The sequence below is a fragment of the Strigops habroptila genome, chromosome 6 (genome assembly GCF_004027225.2).
Source record: "Strigops habroptila isolate Jane chromosome 6, bStrHab1.2.pri, whole genome shotgun sequence".
NCBI lineage: Eukaryota > Metazoa > Chordata > Aves > Psittaciformes > Psittacidae > Strigops > Strigops habroptila.
Window position 1 is genome coordinate 38,236,136 of NC_044282.2, and position 26,894 is coordinate 38,263,029.

The 26,894-nt window shown below is 39.3% G+C and overlaps 1 protein-coding gene across 1 annotated transcript in view; it reads right to left on the bottom strand.

The window, feature by feature from the left end:
- Nucleotides 1-26,894, bottom strand: part of MLIP (muscular LMNA interacting protein) — an 82,906-nt gene that overhangs the window by 35,105 nt on the left and 20,907 nt on the right. The window contains exons 4-10 of the mRNA XM_030491168.2: nt 25,122-26,756; nt 20,432-20,503; nt 12,392-12,457; nt 12,226-12,309; nt 12,075-12,134; nt 10,308-10,352; nt 8,657-8,701 (exon numbers count right to left, since the gene is read on the bottom strand). Coding sequence (XP_030347028.1) covers nt 8,657-8,701; nt 10,308-10,352; nt 12,075-12,134; nt 12,226-12,309; nt 12,392-12,457; nt 20,432-20,503; nt 25,122-26,756 — 2,007 coding nt within the window. The remainder of the gene's footprint in view (nt 1-8,656; nt 8,702-10,307; nt 10,353-12,074; nt 12,135-12,225; nt 12,310-12,391; nt 12,458-20,431; nt 20,504-25,121; nt 26,757-26,894) is intronic.

The following is a 26,894-nucleotide window of genomic DNA, read 5'->3' on the forward strand; positions in this document are numbered from 1 at the left end:
CAGCAGACCAAAGGACCTCGCTTGCATGTCATCTCTCAAACGTTGGCGTGCCACCCACAGGCTTATCTCTAGCAAGCCTGGTTTTATCCCTTTCCCCCTTCAAATCTAGTTTAAAGATCCTTCAGTGAGCCTTGCAAACTCCTGTGCAAAGATCTTTTCCCCTTTGAGACAGGTGAACCCCATCCATTACTAGCACAACTGGTGTTATATAGACTGACCCATGATCAAAGAACCCCAAATTCTGCTGGTGACACCAGGCTCAGAGCCAGGTGTTGATCTGCTGGCTCTGCCTGTTTCTTCCCTCCTCACTCCCTGCAACTGGTAGGATGGAGGAGAACATTTCTTGTGCTCCTGATCCCTTAACCAGTTATCCCAAGCCCCTGAAGACTCTCTTGGTTGCCCTTGGACTTCCTGTTGTACCTTCCTCGCTGCCTACCTGAAAAATTGATAATGGATAATAATCTGAAGGCTGTACTAGCATAGGAAGTTTTCTGTTTGCATCTTTAACCCAGGGTCCAGGGACGCAGCAGACTTCCCTAAGAAGTGGGTGCAGTCTGTGTATTGGGCCTTCTGTTCCCTTCAGAAAGGAGTCTCCTATGACAGTGACCCATCTTTTTTAACTTTATGGAAGCAATTTTGATGCAGGATAACTTGACTTTGGCGACACCTCCATGATAGATGAACTATCACCCTCCTTATTGTTTGGTTCCACTTGCAGAGCCTCACACCCATCATGCAGGAGCACCTGGACAGGTGGGGCAGTCACAGAGGGGATGCTCCAACTGCACTGGGCAGGAACTCATCACAATTTCCCCCGATTCCTTAAGTCACTGTGTTCAGCCAGGCAGAGAGGGGACAGGGAATCCTCCATATCGTACATCTTGTTGCCTGCTGGGCATGTCTCAGAGAAGGCAGAGTGGGATTCTGGCAGCCTAGATCTCTAGCTCTTCCTGATAGTCCTCAACCTACTCACCTCCTCCCTGAGCTCTGTCACTAAGGAGAGCAATTCCTTTACCTGGACGCACCTCCCATAGGTCTGGTCACTGCTGCTGTACAATACTGGTGTAACTGCAAGGCACAGGCTACAGCTGACACCGGGGTGGCAACCTGTTCCCACTGGAGCTCTGCCTGGGCAGCTGCGTCCATTGTGGTGGATGCAGAGCTTAGAGAGGTCATGGCTTTCTGCAGGGTAGATACCGCTGCTCCCTGGTCAAGCTGGCAGAGATTCAGCACCTTCCTGCACAGCCTTTCGCGTGAACTCCCTCATGCCCTGTTTGCCTGCACTGTTGGCAGCATTTCTGGTCACTGGTGCTCCCTAAGGGCTTCTTTTACACATGGCAGGGCTTGGTTGTCATTGCTCCCAGCCCCCCTCCCCAAGTCCTGTCAGCCACTGTCACACAAGCTGCAAGATCCTGGCAGCTCTCCCAGATCCCCTGAGTTTCCCCCAGTTTGGAAACCCTGCTGAGCTCTATGCTACAGCACTTCGCTGCGGATCACGCTGGCACCAGAGCGTCTCACCCTAGCAACTGAGTGACAGTATCTTTAAGAGTTCACTTGGAAAAGTGCCGTTTTAGAGGCATTAATTAGCATGGATGTGTGATACCCCCCATTTCAGACAGATCTGATTATTTAATCAAGAAAAAGATCTTAGATAGCTACCAGCCAACCAAAAAATTGGGTATTGACTTGTCAATTTAGTACATCTGTGATTTTCAGAATTCTTATTGTAAAGTCCGACATGATGGATTGTGGCATAAACTCTAAATGGAGGCTACGGGATAATTTTAAAATATACAACCTGTTCGGTAAACAAAGAAAAGAAGGAAAATAGTTTACATTCTCACTGGAATTTGGTAAGTATTGAAGTCCTGGAGGGATTTGTGATTGAATTTAAACTTTTAAATAAGTCAATTCTATTCTTCTCTGTTACAGCTACCCCACAGAAAATGGGCAGTCTTTGTCACAACTGATACAGACAACAACAGGACTGCTGCTGAGCTCCTTCTGTGGTTGCAGCCCAGAGGGGTAGCTTGCCCGGCTGGGACTGAGAAAGAGGTGCTGTCATAGCTCCACATCTTCACTACCCAGCAGGGTATAAAAATGCAAAGAAGAAACTTGATTCGCTATTAGATTTATTTATAAGATTCAGACTATGTACATTTAATGACACCATACTGCCTATTTACAAGAGCAATACACTTAAGCAGTGTATCTGGAAAAAAAAGAGATGCTTACTATAACGGCATCTGAGATTGCTGGATGTATCATGTAAACTGAATTATGGATCACCTTCAAATAAGATCTGCAGGCATCCAGCAAGGACAGGGCAAAAGGGGTGCCTATCAGAGGGGAGGGCACAGGAGGCAAGAGATGTCTCCACATCTTGTGTTTCTGCCTCTACCCTGGGAAAGGACAAAGCAGTGCCCAGATGCTGAGGTGAAGGTGGCAGAGGAGTGGAAAAGCACAACACACCTGGGAAGAGCAAGGACCAGGCTGCAAAATATCTTCCTTTATCTTTGTGGTTTATCCCCCTCCCTCATTTCCAGGTTGGGGCCTTTTCATCTGCCTCATCAAATAAGAAGAAACATATTCAATTGAAAGCAAAAAATCAGCCATGAGGTGATATTCACATTTTAAAAACAGTAATAACTACCAAGTTGCATTAAAAACTCTTTCACTGCAAAGGTCAACTTAGTGAAAGCTGCGGTGTTCATTTAATAAATTTATAGTCCGTAGTTCATGATTATTTCTTTGTAGAATTCACTATAAAATATTTATTTTCCTCTCCAAGGTTTCTGAGAAGAGTTTGCAAAAGGGAAAGGGTCCTGGCTTTCAACAGGAAGGTAAGTATAAAAATAAAAAGAAAGCTACAGTTGTTATCAAGTCATCATCACACAGACAAAGGACCTGTGGCCTACTAGCACTCCTCCACACCACGTAACCATGCAATTAAAAGCCTATTGAGGTACCTGAAATCACCAAAGATAAGCTACTCTCCTTATGTAAGAAACCTCTTCCAAAAGCACTCTGTAGAAATGCTTTTAAAGAAGCATTTTCTAAACAACATCACACACTCAAGTGGTGACTGAGTCATATGTTTATGTCTGACTCTGCTAACAAAGTGGCAGATATCAGCCAGCAACCAGAATATGAAATACTCGATTAGCTCCCTGACAAAATATATAAAATCTTTGATCCAAACCTAAAAACTTGAACTTCTCCTTTAATAGCAGGTAGCACAACTGACACTGCTGAGAAACAAGCTAAAACTTAGTTTTGTCAAGGAAGTGTTGGTCTTCCTAAAACAGCACTGAAAAATGGTAAAGGCTGTTATCATAGCAATGGACTGCCATTATATGGCTACTCCTCTAATAGCAAATTACACAGGGCCAAGACACAGGCTCCAGAGCTGACCCATAATGAGTTGTACTGATTTGGTGTCAGGGTGCTCCCTGGCATGGTTTTGGCTCAGGTTGGCAAACACACAGTCAAAAATAGCAGGATAGGCTGGGCCAGGGCATGTCTTGATAGTATGGACAGTATGGACATGGCCACCCTTCTTCAGGGACAGAAGGAATTTTGGCTGTATAAAAAAGAGCCTTGTAAGACATTTCCCTCAAAAGTCAGAAGACTGAATTTCTCATCTGCAGGTGTATGGGTATGTTCAACTCTATCTTTTCCCTCTGTTATCATGACATTGGTCGTCCCTGAAATCTTGCTGAAACTGGTGGGTAAGGTCCCAGCTGCAACCCCGTTCCCCTCAGCAGAGGCCTAAAATTCTCTGAGTCTCACATTTTCCCTGTCTAAATCACTGTCACTTCCCCTTATCTGGAGTATTCAGAGATTACCAGTGTAGAGCCAGACCTTCCTTTGTTAGCTAGCAATGACTGCAGCCACTCTTCGTGGTGCTCAGTGTCACTACACAGACATTAAGTTGTTCTGGATACCTGAATAGCTTTTCTGTAAACAAGGAGGTTGCCTCTTAGTGTTTAACGAGGAATTGGCTTTTTTATGTTAACAATGCAGTGCTGTTTTGAAGCAGCCTGCCTTTGAGACAACCAGACAAATAATTAACAAAGACATGATCAGATAAAAATACATAACAAAACAGGAGAGCTAGCCTTGTCATAAAACTTAGCTGCCATCTTTCGTTCTTTCCACTTTGAGTCCATCAGAGCCCTCCTGACAAATAGCAATCACCAAGTCCATCTGTTTGCCTGCATAGTCTTTATTTTCTGTACAAATAATCTCTGGCAGTCTTTGAAGCCTTCTGCTTCAATTGGGGTAATCAGAGGAACCATTTCCAGTCCTTTCCAACAAAATCATTAGTTTTGGGGAAAGGGACCGTGGGACAGATGGGGCTAGTATGTGATGCAGCATGCCTTGGCTGATGCAGTCATCTTTTATCAGCACTGAGAGGCCAAAGTTACCTAAGAAGCCTCTCTAAACTGTTAAGAACACCTGCTTTCAGATAGTGAGGAATTGGCTCCCTTGTCATGAAGGAGCATTGCAGTTTCCACTGTCAGCAAAAAGATGGGTTTTGCCCTAACAATACAAACACAGAGGCTTTGTCTAGTTGAACTGTGAAACACCTTAAAATATTCCCCTTCTATTTCTTTCTGCTACAAATTAGTCTTCACAAAAGGAAATATGTAATTGAACATATTACTTTCTTTTTATTTTCCTTTGTAGAGGCTTACACTTGCAAAATTGCAATAAAACATTCCAAGCAGTGTATCAGTCTATAACAAAGTTCTCCTTCAGTACATTTGAAGGTGTGAAGGCATATAACTATAGTTAAAAGAATTTCCTGTTCCTCCAGCTAAAGAGTAAATCATTCACATCACTGAAAGCCTAAGAAGGAAAGATAATTACTTTCTTCGCCTGCATACTGAAGCAGCATCAGGTCTTACACCAGAGCACAGAGAATAAGGAGTCACCTGTTTGAAATACAAGTTATCTTTATTTTTGTTCATACTGAAATGATTGCATTTCAAGAAAAAAGATTTTCAGCAAGATGTCTGGTACTATACTGTGCGCTAAACTAAGCCAAAATTAAAATCAACGTATTTAGCCCCTTTCCATTCTATTCACAGTACAGGGATGAGCCTTTTCCTCGACAGCTGGAGAAAAGGGACAGATACACAATAAGAGTAGTGTGAACAAGGCACTCACCTCTGTTGCTATTCTGCAACCAGCAGAGCAGCAAGTTTGCAAGTTTGGGACCAGAAAAGGGAGCAGGTTGGCCCAGGCACTGCTCACTGCCCAGGCTGGTGGCAGGGAGGGGGTAACAGTAATAAACCCTTCCACTGCACACTCAAAACCCACAAATGACTGTTTCAGCATTAAAATGTGTAAACCTAAAATATTTAGGTACTAAGGTATGCAAGACTGGTCCCACATGAATTTTGCCTTACTTGCTTAATATATAAAGAAAAAGAAGCTACAGTGAATGATGATGGCAATATTATGTGTTGTGTTGGTGTGCTAGGTATGGTTTTGCATTTTGTTATCATAAATCATTCATAGTCACCTTTTAAGAGTAGAAAATCTGTTGATAAGAGTCACAGTGGCAAGCCCAATGCTTCGCCTGTCCGTTGGATTCAAGTCCCATAGTTGAGAGGTATAGATACATTTCTGGTCATCATAACAATCAGTCCCTGGTATAGCTAGTCAGAGACTCCAAGAGAGAAGTAATTAGCTGAATCATAAATCCTGCAAAATTTCTAAGTCATAAGAAGAATCATTCATGCATAATGATCACAATGTGCTCAGAGACAGGATTTCTGTCTGAACACACAAGAATTCCACTTTAGTGATCACAGTTTAAAACAAGTGAATTCAAATATATAGTTAAATAATCAAAATACTTAAAAACAAAAAAAAAAAAATCAAAGAAGCTGCCAAAATGATTAAATCATTATAAGTGATCTGAATGCTACTTAAGACAGTAACATTTCAGAGAAGCTATGCATCAGATTATAAGACTTTAGGAGATCAATAAATACTCATGTTTAAAGAGCATCAAAGAAATGCAAAGAAGTGAAAAAAAGAATAAGGAAGAAAAGGATCCAAAAGCAGAAAGCTGTACTCAAATACAGTCTACAGAAAGAAAAAAAAAAAAATTATCTATCCCATAATATAAAAATACCATAAATTACATCAAGAAAAAGAAAAAAAATTGGCTAAATTTCCTTACAACTAACAGGCTATCAGGCCAGTAGATATAATCAAGACATAAAACAGATGCATGAAGAAGAGTCCAAGGCTGAAAATCAATTCCTCACTTCAGCTCTCCTCACAGGAAGACTTACGGAGGTTCTCACACTGGCAAAGAAGTAATTTGGAGGAACTGTCTCAAGTACAGTGTCAGTAAGACAGATCTGAGAACAAATCAATAAAATGAGCAAATAAAGTGCAAGGAATAAATAAAGCTGTAAAGCAATTCCAGTGTGAAATTTCCAAACTATGAATTGTGGTATTTAACATGCTCCTTCAGACATAATCAGTTCCAGAAGAATGAGAAGTGGCAACTATGGGGCAGGTTTTACTACAGAAACCTGAAGGGAACAAGGAATCACCAATCTCTATGTATGACATTTCAAGTTGTGCACAGTAAGTACAAATTATAGTAAAAAACAGGATTAGTATATTTTTGAACAAATAATAGGGAATGACTTTTCAAAGGGCACTTGTGCCTCATAAATATTTTACTGTTATTTTAAAGAATCAATGATGCAAGAAAGCTGGCTGATACGGCAGATGTAGGTTGTGTTTAAACTACCAATATGAAAGCCCTTCAGCATCTAGAAACACACATTACAGAAAATCAAGTGAGAAACCACACAACATCTTACATGAGGCTCAGTGTTTGGGGTTTTTTTTCCACCGGGTCCTAAATGTATGGCCAGGGATAACAAAATGAGGCTGCATCACAGATTATAATGTTCGTGGGTATGCAGCCACGCTGCATGTGGTTTTCCAAAGGCTTTGATGAAGGTCTTTCAGTGGGTCTACTAAGGAAATGAAAATGCTACAGAGTAAAAGACAATATTTCCTGGGGACAAATTACAAGATAGGAAAGAAAAGGATGGAATAAATGTTCAAATTTCACACTGCAGGGAAGCCACTAATAGAGTTCCTTGGGAACATGCTCTGGAATCTGGACTTTGAGTTATGGATAAGAGGTCAGCTAGAAAAGAGTGGCCAGTAAGGTATCAAAGTTTTCTAGCTATGCCAAATCGTTCAGGAGAGTAAAAACAAAATATCAGCACAGAGTTGCAGAGAGATCTTATGAAACTGAGTGAATGAATGATAAAAGGCAGGTGAAACTTGACTGAATTCAACATTGATACATTTCACCAGGAAAACTAAGCTACATCGTAAATTTACACAGGCAGTGAAGATCTAGTTAGCTCCAAAACTAGCTCTTACTACTCAGGAAATATATCTTGGATTTGTTGTATACAGTACTATGCAAACATTGGCTTACTGCTCAATACAAGGAAGAACTAAATAAATTACTAGGAATTGTTAAGAAAGGAATAGAAATAACAATACTCTTATGTTATCATGTGACCACTGTGTTCAGAGCTAGACAAGAGCAGTTTATGGTTTTAGTCTCCCAATCTCAAAAACAAAAACCTGAAAAACATACAGGAAAGGACAGCAAGGTTCACCAAGGATATGGAACAGTATTCACACTTCTCAAAGAACAACTACGCTATTTTGACTTTTTTGTATAAAAACGTTGTCTGATGGGGTGTTACTGGGTATTATGGTTAATACCTAGAACATAATTATTATTTAGAAAGTGAAAAAACGGTAATTTGATGTTTCAGTACAAGAACTGAGGTCAAGTAGTAGGTTTAAAACAAAGAAATAAAGTACTATTTCACACAATGCATAATTAAAAAGTAAACCCTATTGCGGCAGAATGTTGTACAGACTTGTGCAGAATGTTGAAGTATAACAAGATTCAAAAAGTAACTGGAAAAAAGTCATTAAAGAAGAAGTGGTCAAAGGTTACTAAACAGAAGAAATTGATTCAGGAATTCCCTAAAATTCCATTAGCTGAAATACAATGGGAAAAATTGCTAATCCACATCTCATTTTTCCCCATTTGTGGTCACTGTCACTTGGACAGGAACCATGACCTCTCTTCTGACTGTTCTTCAGAAAGTTTGGCTCCAACAGGACTAAATTGTGATCAGAGCTAAAACGAATATTTGATGCATAATCTCCCTTGCTTTATTTGATTTTACCATTGCTTTTTACTAGTTAAGCCAGCTTTGATTTAAGCCAAGGTGTAAGAAGAAAACAGATGCCAGAACACTGTTGCATATAACAAAATTGTAGAAGTGGGATATTAAAAGAGTCCGAGAACTATAGTTGTCATAGACCTCAAGATTCAGCAAGACTCTCTAGTTTGATCATTTGATCCATGGGTTTACAGGTACTGCCAGGATTTACAGTTACTTGAAACAGGTGTTTCAATACAGAAGAAAGCAATACAAGTCTGTAGAAGCAACACAGCTTTGTAGGAGGATATTTACTGCAGCTTATTTCAAAGTACTGAGAAAGTAATAATAATTACTTTCGATTTTGTGCTTAGGCAAATTTTGAAAAACAATGTATCACAGTGTGCAATACATACCAGCTGACTCTCTGTTACAATAGGTGCCGATTTGTAAAGGTTGGCCTGCAAAAAAGGTAAATATATACAGTATTACCTACAATATCATAGTGATTATAGTTATGACAGAAGAAAAATCCATGGACAGCAGCATGGAAGCTTTTACGCAATGACATGCAATTGGTAAGAGAAGTTAAAGTATTGTCATTTCCAATTTATTTCTAGGTACAATCAAATATAAATGCCTATCATTAACATTTCAGAGATACTTTTTTCCAAGTGCAATAAAATTTTACTTTTTCATCACATTCTAATCTCAAAATACAAATCCTGACATTTCTTACCTGCCATTGTTTATTAATTTACAGCATCAATGTTATTTATACTATCAGTTGTATTGGGACCTTAGTCCAACCTTATCATCCTTCTGACTTTACATTATGAAAAACAGAACAATCCTACTCAAGCATTACTTTTTCTTTTTTTTTCTGAGTATACATTGAAGCCCTATTTACCCCAATCTAGGTGATTGTGATGAATGCAAAGTGTTTGTGCATGTATATGAAATAGCCATGGGCCATATGCTTATTCATGCAGTGGTGATATTCAGAATTTCTGGTGCATTGATCTCTCCAATCAACTTCTTCAAGCACTGCAGGAGCTCCACTGGATAACACAGTGTTTCTGAATTGATAGTATATGTCAGCCACAGTTTTGGAAGCTGGAGATGTGCACTGGAGTGGTATTAAATATATTCTGTTCTCACAAACTGCATCTGAAACACACTTTTTTATTTCATTGAAAAGCTCTCTTCCAATATTCTTTCTAATTAGTATGAGCCAGCACAATCTGTCAAGCAAAAATCACAGTATGCAACAAAATATGCATACCACCACATTCAAGAAGCAAAATTGAATTGATCAGTCAAGCATTGTGCTGGCATAAAACTGGAAGGCCTCTATTGCTTTGACAGCACTGCTTTGACTTGAGGTTCAATAGAAATGCTGAATGATGAATAGTAAGCAGAGATTTCTCACCACAGGACTAAATCAGTTGTAAGTAAAACATGCAACCTGCAGTAACTGTGTATGCTAGTAAGAATTAAAATGTTAATTTGGTTTAATGTTTCAATAATGGAACAGATGACTCCATATAGAGATTTTCTTTATATGTTGGAATATGTGCGTAAGCGACAAAGCAGCTTCTCATCACTTAAGGATAAACTATGGGTTTTCAGCCAGCTCTATACTTTGCAAAGAAAAGTTTGGGTCAACCCCAAATTCTGATAGATAGGCGAGAATAAAGGGCTTAGGCTAAGTCCAAAGAACTGCACCTCTCAGCACCCATAACTGTCTGTTTCCCAATCAGCTGAGCTCTTGCCCCACACTTCGAGAAGAAAAAAAAAACCAAAACAAAGTGTGTGAACACGTTAGTTTTAACATCATATTCATACAGGTAAATTTAACAATATACACCGCAGTGAAGAGATTCTGGCCATGATGGGTTTGCAGCAGTGGGAAAATATCTCAAGTCTCAATTGCCAGTGCTCTACCACACTCGCTTCTCTGTACTTGTCAACACCATTTGTCACGTGCAGACTCACTCAGTATTGTAGCAAAAGCAAACAAATTAGACATTTCTGTATGCAAAATGTAATTATAAAAGTACTTACGTATCTGGTTTCACGCCCAGCTGCTCTTTGCAGTGTTGTTGACACCTTGTACAAAATAAATAGATATATTAAGAGCAAAGAGTTACTCTGACAAGTAGCCCAAAGAGATTTTCATCATTGTGACAAAGTTATTAATTGCTCAAATTCAAGAAATTTTCGTTTTCCAGAAAGATTAATGCAATACATAAGAATAAGTTATTTTAAAGTTTTGCTTGATATGTTCATTGTAGAAAATATTACTTAATTTTTACTGCTTAAAAAAAATTATCCCACTCTAAAGGCATTCAAATTACATCTGAGAACTCTCATAACAAAATGCCATTAGTAGATAGCCATAGGTGCGGTTGCCCCATGAATTTTAAGTTAAATTAACTCACAAAATAACCTGAAATGGCACCTTTCCATGTTCTCATTTGCAAGAACTTGCTTTCATCTGACTAATCCATGTTATTTCTATGGCATTTACTTATACACTCTTTTTCCCTTCCTGTCTATGACCCTCTTCTACCCTCAGTTTAAAGCTTTTTATTATAAGCACTTTAGCTTGGTCCCTATGTTGCATCTTGTTAAACTCACCTTTTGCCCTTTTTATTTGGTTTCATGACTGCTAACAGATGCCTTCCACTTGGTCAAGGCTCAATTCTCAATTGCCCAAGGAAGTAGGTTTTGGATGCTACAGCTCAACTTAGTAGCAGCATTTTAACTACTTTGGATTCTGCACAGGCATTGAAAAACAGTCTCTCAGCAACTGTCTGTGCCTGCTTCTTCATGTTACTCTTATGTTTCTGTCTTTCAGCTGCCTGAAGCCTGATTCACCATGGCGTGTTTGTTGACAGAAGAAGAAATCTCATAAATGAAAATTAAATTTGAAGTGTATATTGAACATAGTCACTCAGGAATGCTGGTTCTATGCCCTATTTTTGCATGATGAACTGGACATTGTGCAAGATATTTTGAATGCATTAATTTCTTGATATGCCAAAAATCCCTTTTCTCTTGTTTCCAGTTGGATTTCTGCCATTTTCACTTCCCTAGAGCTACCACAACCAACTTAAATTTACCTGTGGCAAACTGAGTATGATCCCTTTCCCTTGGTTAGTCATCCTTAACATAAAAGGCACATCAATATAACTTAATGAAACTGAAAGTTTAACACTAATATGGAAAGTTATTCCTGCCTCTCACTATATGTTTCTGAGTTATTCAGGGTAAATGGATGCAGTGGACATCCCCCCACTGTGAGGGGCTAGAGTTAAAAGGAAATCAGCCCTTAAGAACAAGCCTACTTATTCATTTAATTATCCCATTATTTGAAAATAAATAGTTAACATGAAAAAAAAAAAAGTTCTGAAAGATATTTCCAATCGCTGAAGCTAGAAACATTGGCTCTTCTGTAGTAAGGACATATAGATGGGACAAAATCTGTGAGCTGGCCAGAGATGTCGCAGTACGGAAGGCAAGGTATGAAGGATTTCTTCATAGCGGATCCCAGCCTCTGAAGCCTTAATAAACAGTTCCTCATTCATAACATAACCCCTTCTAACTTCAGGAAAGTATCCTGCAACAAAGACTGCTTTGACTCTAGGGCTACGTTTCTATCCTTCCATGTCTTTTAAACCACCAGATACTTCTACTGATGCTGGATGTCCCAGCTGCAGCTTTCATTGCTATAGGCTTTACTGTTGTCATAGGCTCTACTGTGATTTTGCTTGCCTTGATATCTACCTGCAAAGAGTCCTTGGTGTCTGGATGGGCTTATTCACCTACCTTGCCAACATCTGACTCCGTGCTCATCTGCAGAAAACTTGGAGAAGACTCACATCGACGCTGTAAAATTATTTTCAACACAGAACTTATTAATGACATGAGAAAAAAGGAAAGGAAGAAAAAAAGTCAATCCCCCATACTGATGAGTTACCATAGTCAATGGGTCCTGCAGAACTTGATCAATGACAGCACACAGCTGTTCTGTTTGTTGTCTGAGCTCGGCAGGGGAGCACATCTGAAAAAGGAGGATGAATCATTCAATTAACATTTGCGTTTTGTTTTCAAATAGAGATTTGAAAGTCATATAACAGCACTACCTCTGAATGGGTGTCCAAAGCAGTGCCTTCAGTCACACTAGTAGTCTTGATTGGCTCTTCTAATGCCTGCAATTAAAAAGATATTGGTGTGATACTGAGTTCATAATTTTAAAAACCAAGCAAACATAATTTTTGCAATATTGTGTTTCCAAAGGTGGCACTTTCTGTTTCACTATGGAAAGATGGAAAAAGATGAAATTACAGGTCTTATGAGCTTCTTCAAGTTACCGATTTCTGATTCTGAGCTGGGGGGGGGGGGGTTGCATGGTTGCAGAGAGGAAGAGAGCATATTCAAGTTCGGTGAATTGTCTCTGCTTTTAGAGATCAAAAACTACTAGTTTAAATTGTCTTCTCCTTTGACAATGTCCCCCTCCTTCACAGTAAATGTAACACTGTGAATGTGTGCCGTGTGCCATGTGCCAAAGAGGGGCCAGGGGGCTGCCTGTCGTGCATCATCAGAGGAAAGCCACAGGCTGTAAGCAGGTGGACGAGTCAGGGGTCCAAGCACATAGGAGACCCTTTCTTTTCCTCCAGTAGACATTTTCCTTAGAAAGTGCCTCCTGTTTAAAGAGGTTGGTGATTCCATATTACAACAAACCAATGCTTGATATTTTTGGATTTTAACCTGAAATCAGAAATGTATAACACGAAATATGTGCTATACATATGTGATATCACACTAAGCAGGTGTGCAATCTTTCCACAATATTCTTGTGCTTGGGTATACCTCCTGTTTTTCTACAGCTGTACCCCAAGCACATTTAGGAGCAGTGTGAATCCGTTTGCTGATCACCCGACTTTATCAGGAAACTCACAGAACACCCTCAAAAGCCAAAATCCAGTGCTCAGTTCCCTTTTCATCTTCATCCAGACTCTGATGCACACTCTTACTGCCACCACCCATTTCTGCTTTGAAGTGTTTTTCAAACAGGCTCCGTGCCGAGACCAAAAGTTACTCTGGAAGCCTGCTGATGTGTGAAGCTGGACTACAGGGGAGGGACCTGCAGGGTTTATGGATTTTTTTGTTTAACACATTGTTTTTCTGAAGTTTCATTTTGCTAGTTAATTGGAAAAAGAAATATATAATAAAAGAACAAAAGAACATTCCAGTAAAACACTTTTTCATGCATGTGGGATTCTGTAGGAATGGACTGATCTCAGTGAGCGGGGTATGAGGGCTGTCAGTCACAGAAGGCATATGTGGAGCTGGTAGGAAAATGGCAGAATTTTTAAATAAAAAAATAAATAAGCATATACTTAAGTAATTATTTCTGAGTTTAATTTTGCTCAGTACATTTTTTCTTGTTTCCTGTCCAGCTACTTGCAGCATACATCTATGTATGCATAACTGAAAAGTTAATGACAGTTTACTTTTAAGATTATTTTAATACTATCCACAAATGATCCTGAACAGAAGCACGTTTACAGAACACTATGTCTTCTATCTGAGAGTACAGTAATTAAAAATGAAGAGTAGCTTCTTTCGAAATGGGTTTCTTCCCTCCCCTCCAGCTCTAGACAAACTTGTTTGCCTTAGAGTAGTTGTATTTCAAAAGGAAAAAAGTAAAAGAATGATTTTTGACATACAGAAATTACTGTAATCTTATCCCAAATCAGAAGATTAAAAGATCATCTTTCTCAACTCTGCTGTCTCATCACTGTTACCCAGCTAAATGCTCAGATCAACAGGCAGTCCTATAGAAGAGGAGGGCTCAGCTAAAGAGGGCTCAGCATTACACTCAACTACTGTGTCCCTCATTCAGCTTCAGTAGAGATTACGTCCTCCTGATAAACACAAAATGAAGCGATAAAATGAAGTAGAAGAGTCATTCCAGTACCTATTAGGGCCAGGATTGCCAAAGCACCCTGTTTTAAACAGATGATGAGTCTGAATGCAAGTTAGGAAAACCAACAAATTTTAACCAAACACGGGACCAGAATGCAGAAATTGCTAAGCTTCGCAAAACCTCAAAGAAACAAGTATGATAATGAGCATGATAAAGTAATTGTTATGAAAAAACACGTTTCTGTTTCATATTTACTTCACCAGAGCAATGGGAGAGGGTGAATGTAACCAAGGGTAAGAAACAACTACCCGGAAGATACTGTCTAGAGGAACTACAGACGCATACACAAGTCTCTGTCAGAACCTAACACCCATCTGGTTCAGTAGAAATTGGGTACTCAAATTTCTTTGCATTTTGGAGCCTTCATTGACTAAAGAACTCAGGTGAGCCTAGCGCGAAGGTCTATGTATTCCACAGTCCCCCTGATATACGGCCATCAGGCAGGACCCATGCCAGAGAAAGCTGCTGTGTTCTTCTTCCTTTTTGAACTCTTTGGGGAAGGAAAAATTTAATCTTTAAAGTGATCAAACTAATTTCATTCACTGTTTTATCTCGTTTATTTATTTATTTTCTATTTAAGCAGCTCTAGCCTTGCAAAGAACAAGGAGTACTAGATTTTAGGCATCCAAAAGCATCCTAACACTTCTACAAAGAAAAAAGGTTCTGTTGTTAGCTTTTCAAATTAAAACTCTTTTTTTTTTTTCCAGCAATGCCTTTTTTTTACATTTCCACATAGAGAAAAATGTGAGATTAAAAAAATATAACTAGCATTTCTGAACTCATTACTCAAGTTATCATGCAATAATGTTATGATTAATTTAAAGCATTAGTGCTATCTACAGTACTGTTGATTAGTGTTACCAACAGTATTCAAGCTTCAGTTTCTCTGCTGACGGTCTAACAATATTATGTTAAAAGTGGAACATTCCTATTTAGGTACTCGATTTTTTTTATTATATATGAAAAACAACAGTAAGACCACAGTTCAAAAGAAGAGTGCAATTTAGAGAATGAAATGTGTTTGTGACAGAATTTAAATATGTTCAGATGAAATAGTCAGTTGCGGAACCACTAATTTTTTTCCTTGCAAAGGGCAACTTCGGGGGTGTGATGCATATACACCATTGACGTCAGCGATAACTACAAACCTTTCCTCCTCCTTCTCCCAAGCTATATGTGTGCTAAAGCTGTATCAGAGCTGAAAAGATACTGGTAAATGATGCAAACAGGATCATCAATATTTTTTTAGAATAAAAACTCTTGACAACATATAGGAAATTTAAAACATTGTTTCATCCACCAACGAACCACAATCGTAGGAGAAAAAAATGAATATTGTAACCTGGATGTGACACAGCCTCCTGCTAAATTTATTTTGAAAACCCTGAGCTGAGCAAAAGCCAAGAAGTTTCTTCTTTTATTTCTCTTGTGTATTTTTCCCATCACTATCTTTTCCTAAGTCCTCAGCACATGCAAAAAAATCCCTCTGTATAATGGAACTTCACATACCAGGAGTTCCTTTAACTTGTTCCATGAAGATCCTAGGAGATGGTAGTGAAAAGACTTGGCTACCTTTCCTCATATAAAATAATTAATACTAAAAGCTGCAAGGCCTTTGAAAGAAAGAGGGAGCTCAAAAGAGGGAGCTCATAGCCTGCTCCTACATTGACACAGTTGGTTATTATTACAGACAAACTAGGTCCTTTATCACTCTACAACTGCACAAATGATTTCCTCTCTTTCATACCACTAGGTATTTATCTCTAGCCTTGAGAAGCATTTTGACATGAGTAAGTGACCTGGATGCAAGAAATTCACCTAGTAAGTGCACACCAGAAGTGTGTGGGGAAGATTAAGGAGGGTTTTATCAAAATATTCTCTTCAAAGTGTTGTCAGAAATGCTTTCCAGGTCCAGAAAGATCCTGACATACTTGATAATAGCCAATTGTCCAGCAGTTGGGTCTACCATCTGAAAGCAGGAAAAAAAGGTCTTCCAAGTTCCTGCTGTATGATTTCAAGGAGCAACTTGAATTTCCATTTGCCGTGATCAGTCTCTATACCAGTGGATATTTGATAATATGATAGCTAAGAGTTTCCTCAAAGCAAGGACTTAGAGCTAGGTCTCCAATGTAGCAGATCACTGCCATATTTCCTTAGTTTCATTTTCTTCTTTTCATTAAAAAAAAAAAAAAAGAAAAAAAAACCCCAAACCAAAACACTCTCTTTTTCCTTCTGCTTTTTTTTCCTCCACAAGAAGAATTTACTGCACTGCTGGCAGTCTGCTGTACAGGTGATGGGATGCAAGTAGGATCTGGTTTAGGAGATGTCTACTTAAAGTTAAGAGTCTTCCTGTGGCTCCCTGAAATAAACTTTTCATCACTACCTATATTGACTGAAAGATATTTTTATAAAAAATTGATAAATATGATCTTTATATAAGAGATTAATTACTTTTTAAATACTATCTGATTAGAAATGGAATTTTGAATTAGACTGTGGCACATCTGTGTAACTGTAGTAGCGATACAAAAGTGAGTGTCAGTAGAGGGTTGACTCACTGACTCAACATTAATAAGGCCAGAAGGAACCACAGTGATCACTTAGTCTGACCTCCTCTTTAAACTACAGAACTGCCTGGAATTACTGTATGAAGTGCCAGAAAAGTGTCTTGTCTTGATTTTTCAATTTCTGTGATAAGGAACCCATTTCAGTCTCCTGAAAATTTTTCTAATGGTTAATTCTTTCAGTTTAATTTTTGCCTTATGCCTACATTAAACTTGTCCAGCTTCCTCTTCTAGCCAGTGGATCCTATCATCTGCAGGGCTGAAGAGTTCATTATCTCAGTTCATTACCTCAGTGCACATGCCCCATTGCTATGTGGCACTGCTATGATGGCAGTGGTGTGTGGCCATGGTTACCACCACCTCATTATCACCATCTCTGCTCTCCTTGCTCAAGCACTGTGGACCTATGCCCTTGCTGGTGAGGACAACTGTCCTGTTAACCTTGCTGTCACCCTGGCTCCCAGTTCACCTTCCCTGTCAAGCAGCCTGCTCTTGCTACTCCCTTACAGAGCCTGATCATGCTAAGGACACATTCTTAAAAAACAAGTTTTTCCTCTTCTGCCTTTGAAAGAAGTTACTGCCTGATCTTCCAAGGTCCAAGTAGTGCTGGATTGGGCTTTTTCTGAACAGAGCGCAGGTGACCTGAAGAACGTCAAGTTCATACAAACTCAAACAGCTGGAAAGCATGCCAGTTACAAGATTTGATGAGATTAAGCCACTTCTGCGGTTGCCAAAGTATACACATACATAGTCAATAAGCCTTTTCTTTTCTGCTGATGGGCACAGATTTGAAAAACTTGCTTGGAGTAAGAGTACTGGAGGATAAGAACATCTCTAGAAAAACCATTAAGATGATGATAGCTTACTGGTTTCATAAGATGATGAAAAATGCTGGCTGAAATTAAACCGTCTACACACTTATAAAAGGAAAAAAATTACTTGAGAAAGAAAGTTAGACACAAGGAGACAATTTAGAGGCAGACAAAGCATTGTAACTTGCATGACATATCAATGACAGTTTTCTATCATGAAATCTAATTAATACTGCATATGAATTGTCACTAGGATCACCCGCATCACAGTTCTGACGTGTCTTATGTCTCACGACCACTCAAATTAAGTAATATAATTATCCACATAGTCGAAAAACTTGACTTCTGACAATATGCATCTCTAGTTTAATTGCATAGTAAAACACTTTTTTAGCACCTGAGGCAGATGATGTACTCCTAATCATGCATTCAGCTCAGTAATATCCGTGCCTTGCAGCTATTATGTGTCTTCCTTACTTGCTAAAAAAAAAAAAAAAAAAAAACCGAAAAAACCAAACCAGTAGAAAACTTCTCCCCATAACCATGATTTTAATGTTCATAAAACATCACTCATGTAGTTAAAATCTTACTCTCTTCTAAGAGTTAAAATCTCTCTCTCTTTTTTTCTCCAGTGCATAAAATGCATTACATAAAATGGGAGCAATATAATTTATGTCATTGAACTACAAACTAGCATGAGTTCCTTCCCAGTTCACTCCCCAGTATTTTTGAGGAGAAAACTTGGATATTACAGATTGGTGCAATGGGGCCTGTGTGTGGCTCCTTCATGCTTCCTTTAAGACCAGTACTCTAAATGCATGTCAGCTAGCACAACAGGACTTAACTTAGGAGCACTGTAATTTGCTGCTGGAACAGATCAATAGGAGATTATTATCCATAATTCCCAAGATGACAGAAAGCATGTAGTCAGGCCATGCTGAAACATACAGTTTACAAATTAAATTAGCCAAAAGCCTTTCCTGGAGGCAAATCCTATAGCAGAAAATTGATTTCTTATTAGTTTTACATGACCGTACTTTTACTACTGAAGGCTACACGAAGGCTAGCATTTCCAATAAAGTGGTGGATAACCAAATGTCTATCTAAACAGAGATGTCTTTTGAGTCATTACTTTTTCCACAGATACTGGCATTAGATGTACTATTCAGTTTTACATATTGGGGATAACTAACATATGGATTGTGAGTCAATGCCCCAGAGAGCATCAGTGAGACCATGAAAAGGAATCCCTTTTCTTCTGAATAAGCACAATCAGATGGCTGACGTTAACCCACAAGTTTACATCAGGAGTGTGGTCTTACAGTGAATACCCTGCTCTAATTCACCTACCTGGCTTAGTGCACAGAGTGGTGGAGTGCACAAACTGGGTGCCTTTCAGATTAAATCAATCATGAGTTCACCAAATGCTTGCAGTCACTAACAGACACTCCGCCCAAACAAAACCCACCCAAAACACATTCTGTAGGGGTGTAGGATCCTCTGCATTAGCTATTTTCCTCTACAGAGCCATTTCTATTGGACCATATTGCATGCTAAAGCAGACATAAATTTCATTAGTGCATTCAAGGTTTAAGTAATAGAAGAATCAGGTTTTATGCAAATGATTAAAAAAATCATTTAAAATTAAAAGAACATTGGAAAATAATTGAATGTCCCTTTTTTAGAAAAAAAAAAATTATTTTAAGCAGTTAACTAATAACTACTAGATCACAACCAGGACAAAATTATCATCTTCAAAATTATTACAGTTAAGTTCACCCTCTCCAGTGTCTTTAGGCTCTGCAAACTTCTAGTGAAATTAGCTGAGCTATGTATGTGAATACACATTTGAAGATGTAATTAGGAATGCTTAATCTTACAGAAATTAATCAGAGGCTAGGTTCCTGAACTAGGTCCTGGACAGAAATCTGTTTTTTTCTGATAAAGCTATAAACTGGATGTCAGAGTGATTAAGTATGTATTGCTTAATCACAGAAGAATTTTATTCGACTTAATGGACTATTCCAACACAAACCATTCTATGATTCTATTCTTTTGTGCAAAACTAATTGGGAGGAGACAGAATAAAACTAGACATTGGTAGGTACCTTGAACTCTTCATGCAAAATTTAAATTTTCAATTTACTTCCAAAGTTGCATTATCTAAATAAGGACTATACAACCCAGCCTTTGTTGGACGTGTCTCTGGCAGTAAACAAATGCACTAAAGACTGTTCTTTTTATCTATCATCCTACCTTACAGAAAAGGAGTTTTACCCAAAACTACATCCTGGGGACAGACCTCTGGCCCATGGTAACTGTTGAAGTGCTCAGGGAAGTTGTCTGGAAGTATGGCAGTTAGAGGCCAGGGCAACGTCCAGGACTGTTCCCACAGTTTAACAATATGGCGGGTCAAATTTGTGTATTTTGGGATGTTAAATTTACTAGTATAATCATAGTCTTTGAATAACCATTAACCGACAGAGACCTAATGATTGGTACATCCCAGAAAATCAGTGGTCCAGACACTTTCCAATAATAAAACAGACTTTGAGTTGTTGCCATAAATGGCAATTCCTTCAGGGCATTTTTTTTTTTTTACAGTTAATTTTTTTTCAGAAATTCGGATTAGTGGAGGCTTTGATCTTTGGTGGAAAGTGACTGACCCTAAAAAATGGTTGGATTTATAATCCTGAGCCGTTAGTTCCCAGGGCTTATACTCTGCAATATCCCCCAGAGAAATGTCAGAATATGTGCATAAAGCTGAATGGTGCCAAATACACAACACAATTCCCATGTCTTTGAGCAAACACTAACCTTCTGTTCCATAAGTAATGTGTTTGTAGGGATTGCTGCAAATGCCTTGTAGCTTGTCTTGATCTTGTATTGCTAAAAGGGTAAACCAGAAATCAGGAAGAAAAATAAAACAGGGTAGAAGAGGAAGAGGGGGAGAGTGGGAAGAGAGGGGAAAGGTACGACAGAACGAAAGACGATTCCAATTGTCTTGCACACATGTTGCAACAATACAATGCTAACATATTACCTAGGAAAGCTATTTCTTAACATCTTGTGTTTCTGTTAAGATCTTAAAGGACTGTAATGTACATCTTTTGCTTTTAGGAATGAAGTAGGGCAAAGTAAGTTCTCTGTACCAGCTTATAACTTCCAAAGTGATTTTGACTACTTCTGCTGACTACTATCCTTAAATTAATATCTGGAGAGGCTGTGAAGTTTTTCCAAGTTTGCTTGTGATTTGATATGATAATGCACAGCTACTTCTGCCAGTACGTGCACTTCAACAACTGCTGCTGTGCAGTCTTATCCTGGACCACTAAGTCAGAGGGATTTCTGTGATTTGCTTTAATGAGATTGATTAGAATCCTTAAATGCTGAATTATTTATATGAGTGGATAAGTCATTTAAGTCATGTCACAGCTTTTCATCTCCTGCCTAAGTAACTCTACCACCCAAACAAATATTTCAAAACAACTGTAGGAACTTTCACATTCTAACAAAGCATATAGGACTGGCAATCTAAATCATACAAAATGTATGGGTTTGGATATAAAACTTCAAAGATCAGCCTTAAGAATTCTTATTTTAAAACAATTTATATGTTAGATTGCTTTAGCTTACCAGTTATTTTTAACTCTTTAGAAACCATATTTTCAACATTTCGTTTCTAATTATGAAGGTTGAATTCAGTAGTTTTAAAATTATTGATGAGATTCTTCTACATTACATGAGTTTAAGAGCTAGGATTCTTTGCATTATAATTCATTTCATCCCAAAATATGCATCTAGCAAGGTAAAATAAAATCATCCTATAAAAATGCCATATTCTTTCCATTAGCTATAATAGAATTGCCCAAATTGTATTTGGATATTTAACTTTCAAATGTCAAAAGTCACGTGAGTTGAATCCTACCCTTTAAACATGTAGAGAGCAACACTCTGCTATAAGTATGTGTACATTCATATATATATCTATGTACAAAATCTATATGCAGATAAGATATAAAATACTGCTCACTGAAGTAAAGATGGAAGACCAAAATTCCAAGTATTAAAAATGGCATATCCACAAAATGTATCTTTGTTTGCTTATAATTGATATTCAATCAAGAAATTTATAAAATCGTGCATGTAAATGAAATGCAACATCTTTACTAGCCCACAGGCTTTTACATATGAAGAGATGGGTATCATATATGATGAGAATGCAGTGACCATTTTGAAGCGGTTGTACTGTTATATAAACTAAACGAAGGCAGATCAGGTTGTTAAAAAGTAAATTTTCTATACCACTTAAAGGTGCTTTACTGCTTCCAGGTACTGTAGCAGCTGTGAGCAATGTGCTATTGTCACAGTGTCTGAGATGCGTGGAAAGTCTTTAATTCAGTTTCTCGTTTATATGAACATGTTAACTGACTCATTAGTTCATGTTATTTAAAATTATTATTCAATGCCTAAATACATGTAATAATCTGGTTCACAGGAATCTAGCAGTATTTTTAAACAGTCATGGGCAGTTAGGTCTGCCAGCTTGTACCATAGTCCAGCCAGAAGCAAACCAACTCCAATATGAAAGCTCAGGCAAATATCAGCCTGGGGAGTTTTGAGAGAACTGTCCTACTTTTCTTGCTCAAATGATAACCCAGGACACCCACAGGGCATTGCAAAGTGTGCTAGACATATACCTATAAAGCCTCAAAATCAGCGACTTTGGTACTGTAGAGCTCCTCAGGAGTAATCTTTCCTGCTTTGTGGTAGGTTTTGCAGCTGTGCTGAGCTCCATATTGTTAGTTAGTTTGTTCCCCAGCTGTTTTGGGTAGATCTACATGCATTCCTGTGCTACATTCAAATAGGAAAAATCAAAGAATATGTAGAAATGATACCCCATGAAACCACTGCAAAGAGCTTTCAAACAACAGCCAGAAGATTCCTGCAGAATCAGCAATTTTGTGTCTCTGCTCCATCCTACTGTTAATTTTTCTATATTAGGTCCATAAGGACACTATTAATGTGTCTGCAAAGGCCAGGGAGAGGGGTTTTTATTGCCTTTGGTCACCCAAAGTTCACACTGATCTGTGGATTTATGTTTATATTCACTTTGCGAAGCAGTCATATTTTTGAATCATTGGTGATCATAAATATGTAAAGCACACGAAAGCACGTGTTCATATATAAAAATGCAAACAGTTAAAGTTCATCGGTTTAAAGCATGTCTCAACGTTAACCACTGTTGAAGCAACATTAAGAGAGATAAATCACACATGCCAGAGTCAAGCACTTGTAGATGCTGTGCTTTTCCCTTGATATTCACTTAGCACATTCATACATGCAAAAATTTTGTCATGCATCAACAGTCATCAGATGAAGCATCTTGCTTTTGTCTAGTTCTGAAGTTGAGTTGATTGGCACTAAAGAGACCTAAATGATGCCTAGGATTTAAATGTTATGTCTCCTCAATCTTTTCTTCTTTTCAGTGGAAATATACTGGGATTTGAGGCTGGAGAGTTTTCAGAGAGCTTGATACTGTTAACAAATCAGTAAAGCTCATTGAGCTATGCCATAAACTAGGTATGGAAATAAATGAGAGCAGGAGGAAAGGGGGGTGTTGAATGCACACTATTATTAACTGTAAATGAAATCTCAGCCTCACATTTAAAGCCACAAGATACCTTTCCTGCACTGAATACCCAGCTGCATTTGATTTAGAGATTTCAGATCTTCCACATCCCCGGTGGAGCCAGCTTTGTTGGCATGATAAAAATTGCACCCGGCTAGCAGTCCAAGTCTGTTAAACTGATGGACACTCTCACTGTTTCCATGGGGTGCTGGGGCAGTTTCAAAAGTGTCACCAGATCGCATGGTGAAGTAGGATTAGCAGGAAAAGGACAGTAGGGAGGACAGAAAGGGATCAATAACCTCTGCAAATATAAATCTAGGCAATAGCTCTGTGTCACAAGCAGAGAATTTCCTTATGCCAGAGGCTCTCACAGTCCTCATTGCACTGACTAGCAGAAACTGCAACTGCTTTGCAATCTGCAGGCTCAGTCATGCCTTTCATTTTTGTCCTGGGGTTTTTTTCTTGGAATTTCTACAATATTTCATTTGTCTTTTTGATTCATTAAGTAATACTGACAGGGTGTAACGACATTGTACTGCTGTGCTTGGCACAACAGTTCCTCTTGGGTTGTTTGATTTTTAAAAGAACTATTCATGACAATTGCTACTTTGTGCTGATTTAAACCTCTCATTTTCAATTAACATTTTCCAAGCAGTTCAAGTCACCCCTGCCATGGGCAAGCTGTTGTTAGGAATACATCTGACACAACTTGATCTGGCAGACCAGGCTGTAATTTTGTGCTGCGAACAAATAAATCAGTAAACTATGATAGCTTTTCAGAGATGGGCAGACCTCAGATATGAGCAAAAGGAGGCACAAAGGAAGCACAAAGTGCACAGATAAAACAGGTTGGAAAGCCTTCTGCATCTCTGATGTCTTCTAGCTCTTCCTTTTTACATAGCAATTCCTTTTGTTTTCACCTACCTGCTGCATGCTTTTTGATCAGCTTTTCTTTCCTCCCCCTTCCCATTCTTAAGATTTATCCTTAGGTTTAAAGTGTGGCTGGTTCCCAAGCCCTCCTGCAGCAGTCATTGTCATTGCTTATTCTCACTCCACTGGGACTCCCCTACCTTTAGGTGGAGGACAAACAGCAGGAGTGTGCCTGATTCGTTGAGTGTCAGACTTTCGTATTTGCAGTAGCTCATGTTGTTGGTTGTTGTTTGGTTGGGGTTTTTTTCCTTCATGTGCTGTCTAGCACAACAAGATCAGAGAAGTACAAAGGAAAGGGAAGAAGTGAGAGACTGTCCTTGTCCTCCCTTTCTGGCTCTCAGCCCCAAAGTCCCAGCTCAGACTGAGCTCAGCCATGCCTCTGGGCTGGTGAGTGCAGCCTCCTGGGGAGTGGGGAGGACAGGTGGGATGAGGTGCTGGGGAATCAGCTGTCACTGGACCAGTCAGTTCACATCAATCAGATTAGACTGCTTCTAGCTCAGCCCTGCACCTAAGATAACCAGGTTTCTGCTCCTTTCAGTGGGAATACATGTGGATTTACATTAGCATGGGTGTATAGAATATGGTTTGTGTTTATTTTTGACACACTAGTGTTTTAGGTGAGCTTCAAAAATAAGTGCACCAAATGTATACCAGGGCTACTGGACACAAATCCAGTTTCAGCACTATTTCCTCCCACTCATGAATAAAGTGTTTGTTTTTTATGCTAAAGGATTCCTACAGCATCTTCCCCATAATACAGAACACATTGATAGCAATCTGATATGGTAGGATTTGGTCTTCGCTATCTTTACTATCAATACAAAAATGGTTCCTTTTTAAACTTTTTTTTCCACAGCTCATTTCTTTTACTAGCCTTGTGCAACATGGATGTGATTTTTCCTACAGGGGCAAAGAACTTAGAAAATAAGCATGCACTGAGAGTACCTTGGGTTTGATGTTTTCATGGTCAGGAGGCAGGGAAAAAGACTGTGGTGAAGTCAGCTCTCTGGGTCTTGATGGCAGTGTGCCTGGTGACTTGTCTGAGACAGGAGATCTGCACTTTAACACTGGTGAGATGGCAGATTGCTCGGGTCTTGGAGAGGATGAATTAGACCTATAACTTTTGTTCACCAAGGAAGAATTAAACTGCAGTGGGTAGGAATTAGTATTGCCAGTTTGTGGAACCGGTGCAGTAGAATGAGGCCGTGAGAGAGACCACTGCTTTGAGGCACTTGAAGGGATAGGAGAGGAGGCACTCATCTCCTGAACAGAAGTTTGAGGTGAATTTGATTTAGATCTAGAAGCTGGATGTAAAAGACTTGGGGAAGGAGATGAGTGTTTTTCTAAGGTGGGGGAGAATACACCACTAAGACTGGTAGAAGAAAGTAAAGGATATGACCGGCAGGTAAAGATGGGTGAGTAAGTGTGTACCCGCTGAGACTTCTGAGGTGCCCGGGACTCAGAGGCAGCATACTGCCACCCTTCTGGGGAAGGAGAGATAGGGTGTGCAAGGGAAGGGGGTGCTGGGGCACAAGGAGGAGGCAGTGTGGACTGCAAACCTGGAGAGGCAACTGATTTTCTATGGAAGAAGATGGGGGATGACAGAGGACTTTGAGAATCCAGAGAAAGTGTTCTGCCTGGAACATGGCTTTTAGGAGAAAGAGACCCTGACTGAGGGGTGGGATGAGGCTTGGAGGGTAAAGGCTGATGCTGAGCCCATCCTGAAAGCCAATATTCCTCTCCACTGGGAAGATCTGGCCTTATAGGAGAGCTTGAAACAGATTTCTTGGGGGTTGGGAAAGTTGTTTTGGACTTTTGATCTATTGCAAGTGTTGAAGGACTAAGGGGGCTAGGAGAAAACGTGGGACAAGAAACAGGAGAAACTGGTCTCCTCTGGGAAGAGCCTGATCTTAAAATAGCAGTTAAGAGGGTCAGTCTGGTTGGCAGAGGGGATCTGGCTCCTGACTTCACTAAATTTCCTCTAGATGACATTGGTGTGAAAGGCTCATTTATGCTACATATGGTCGAAGAGGAGCCATAAAGAGAGGGTGGAGACAAAGGTTTAGGGCTAGGACATAGTGAATGTGTTATTATATGTACAGGGACAGGAGATAAAGCATTCAATCTTTTGGAAGAACTGGGGGATAAATACTGAGCTGAAGATACTTGAATATCAGCTAAATGTGGCGGTCTGGGGGAAGGACTTGGACTCTTTGCTGGAACAGAGGATGTGGTAAAGCCTCCCATTTTGCAATCACAGCCAGATGTATAGACATTTGGTGTTTGTAGGTTATCATACAATTGAGGAGTGGAGTAACAACTGCCTGATGCAGAAGACGATGTTTTAGATGTGGGGGGAGGTGAACTGTGGGGAGCAGAAGCAGACTGAAAGTAGAGAGATGAATCTTGCTCAGAAAACCCAGTTGCTGGCTGCCAGTTGTTACAGGAGTCTTCCAGCGAAGATGCTTGATTCAGGTTAACCTTGGTACCACACACTACTTTCTGATTAATTTGAGAAATTAAGTGGACAGCAGGTGGTTTAGAGGAAAGATGATCAGAGTTGGAAAGAGTAGAAATTAACTGGAGAAAAAAGAAAAACAGAAATATTAATATAGGTGAAACCTGTGGAACTGTTAAGCACCCCACGTTTCAGTCCTGTGGTCATGCACACAGTGTTTCCATTGGTACTGCTCTGTGGATTAAAAGCATAGGGCTGTC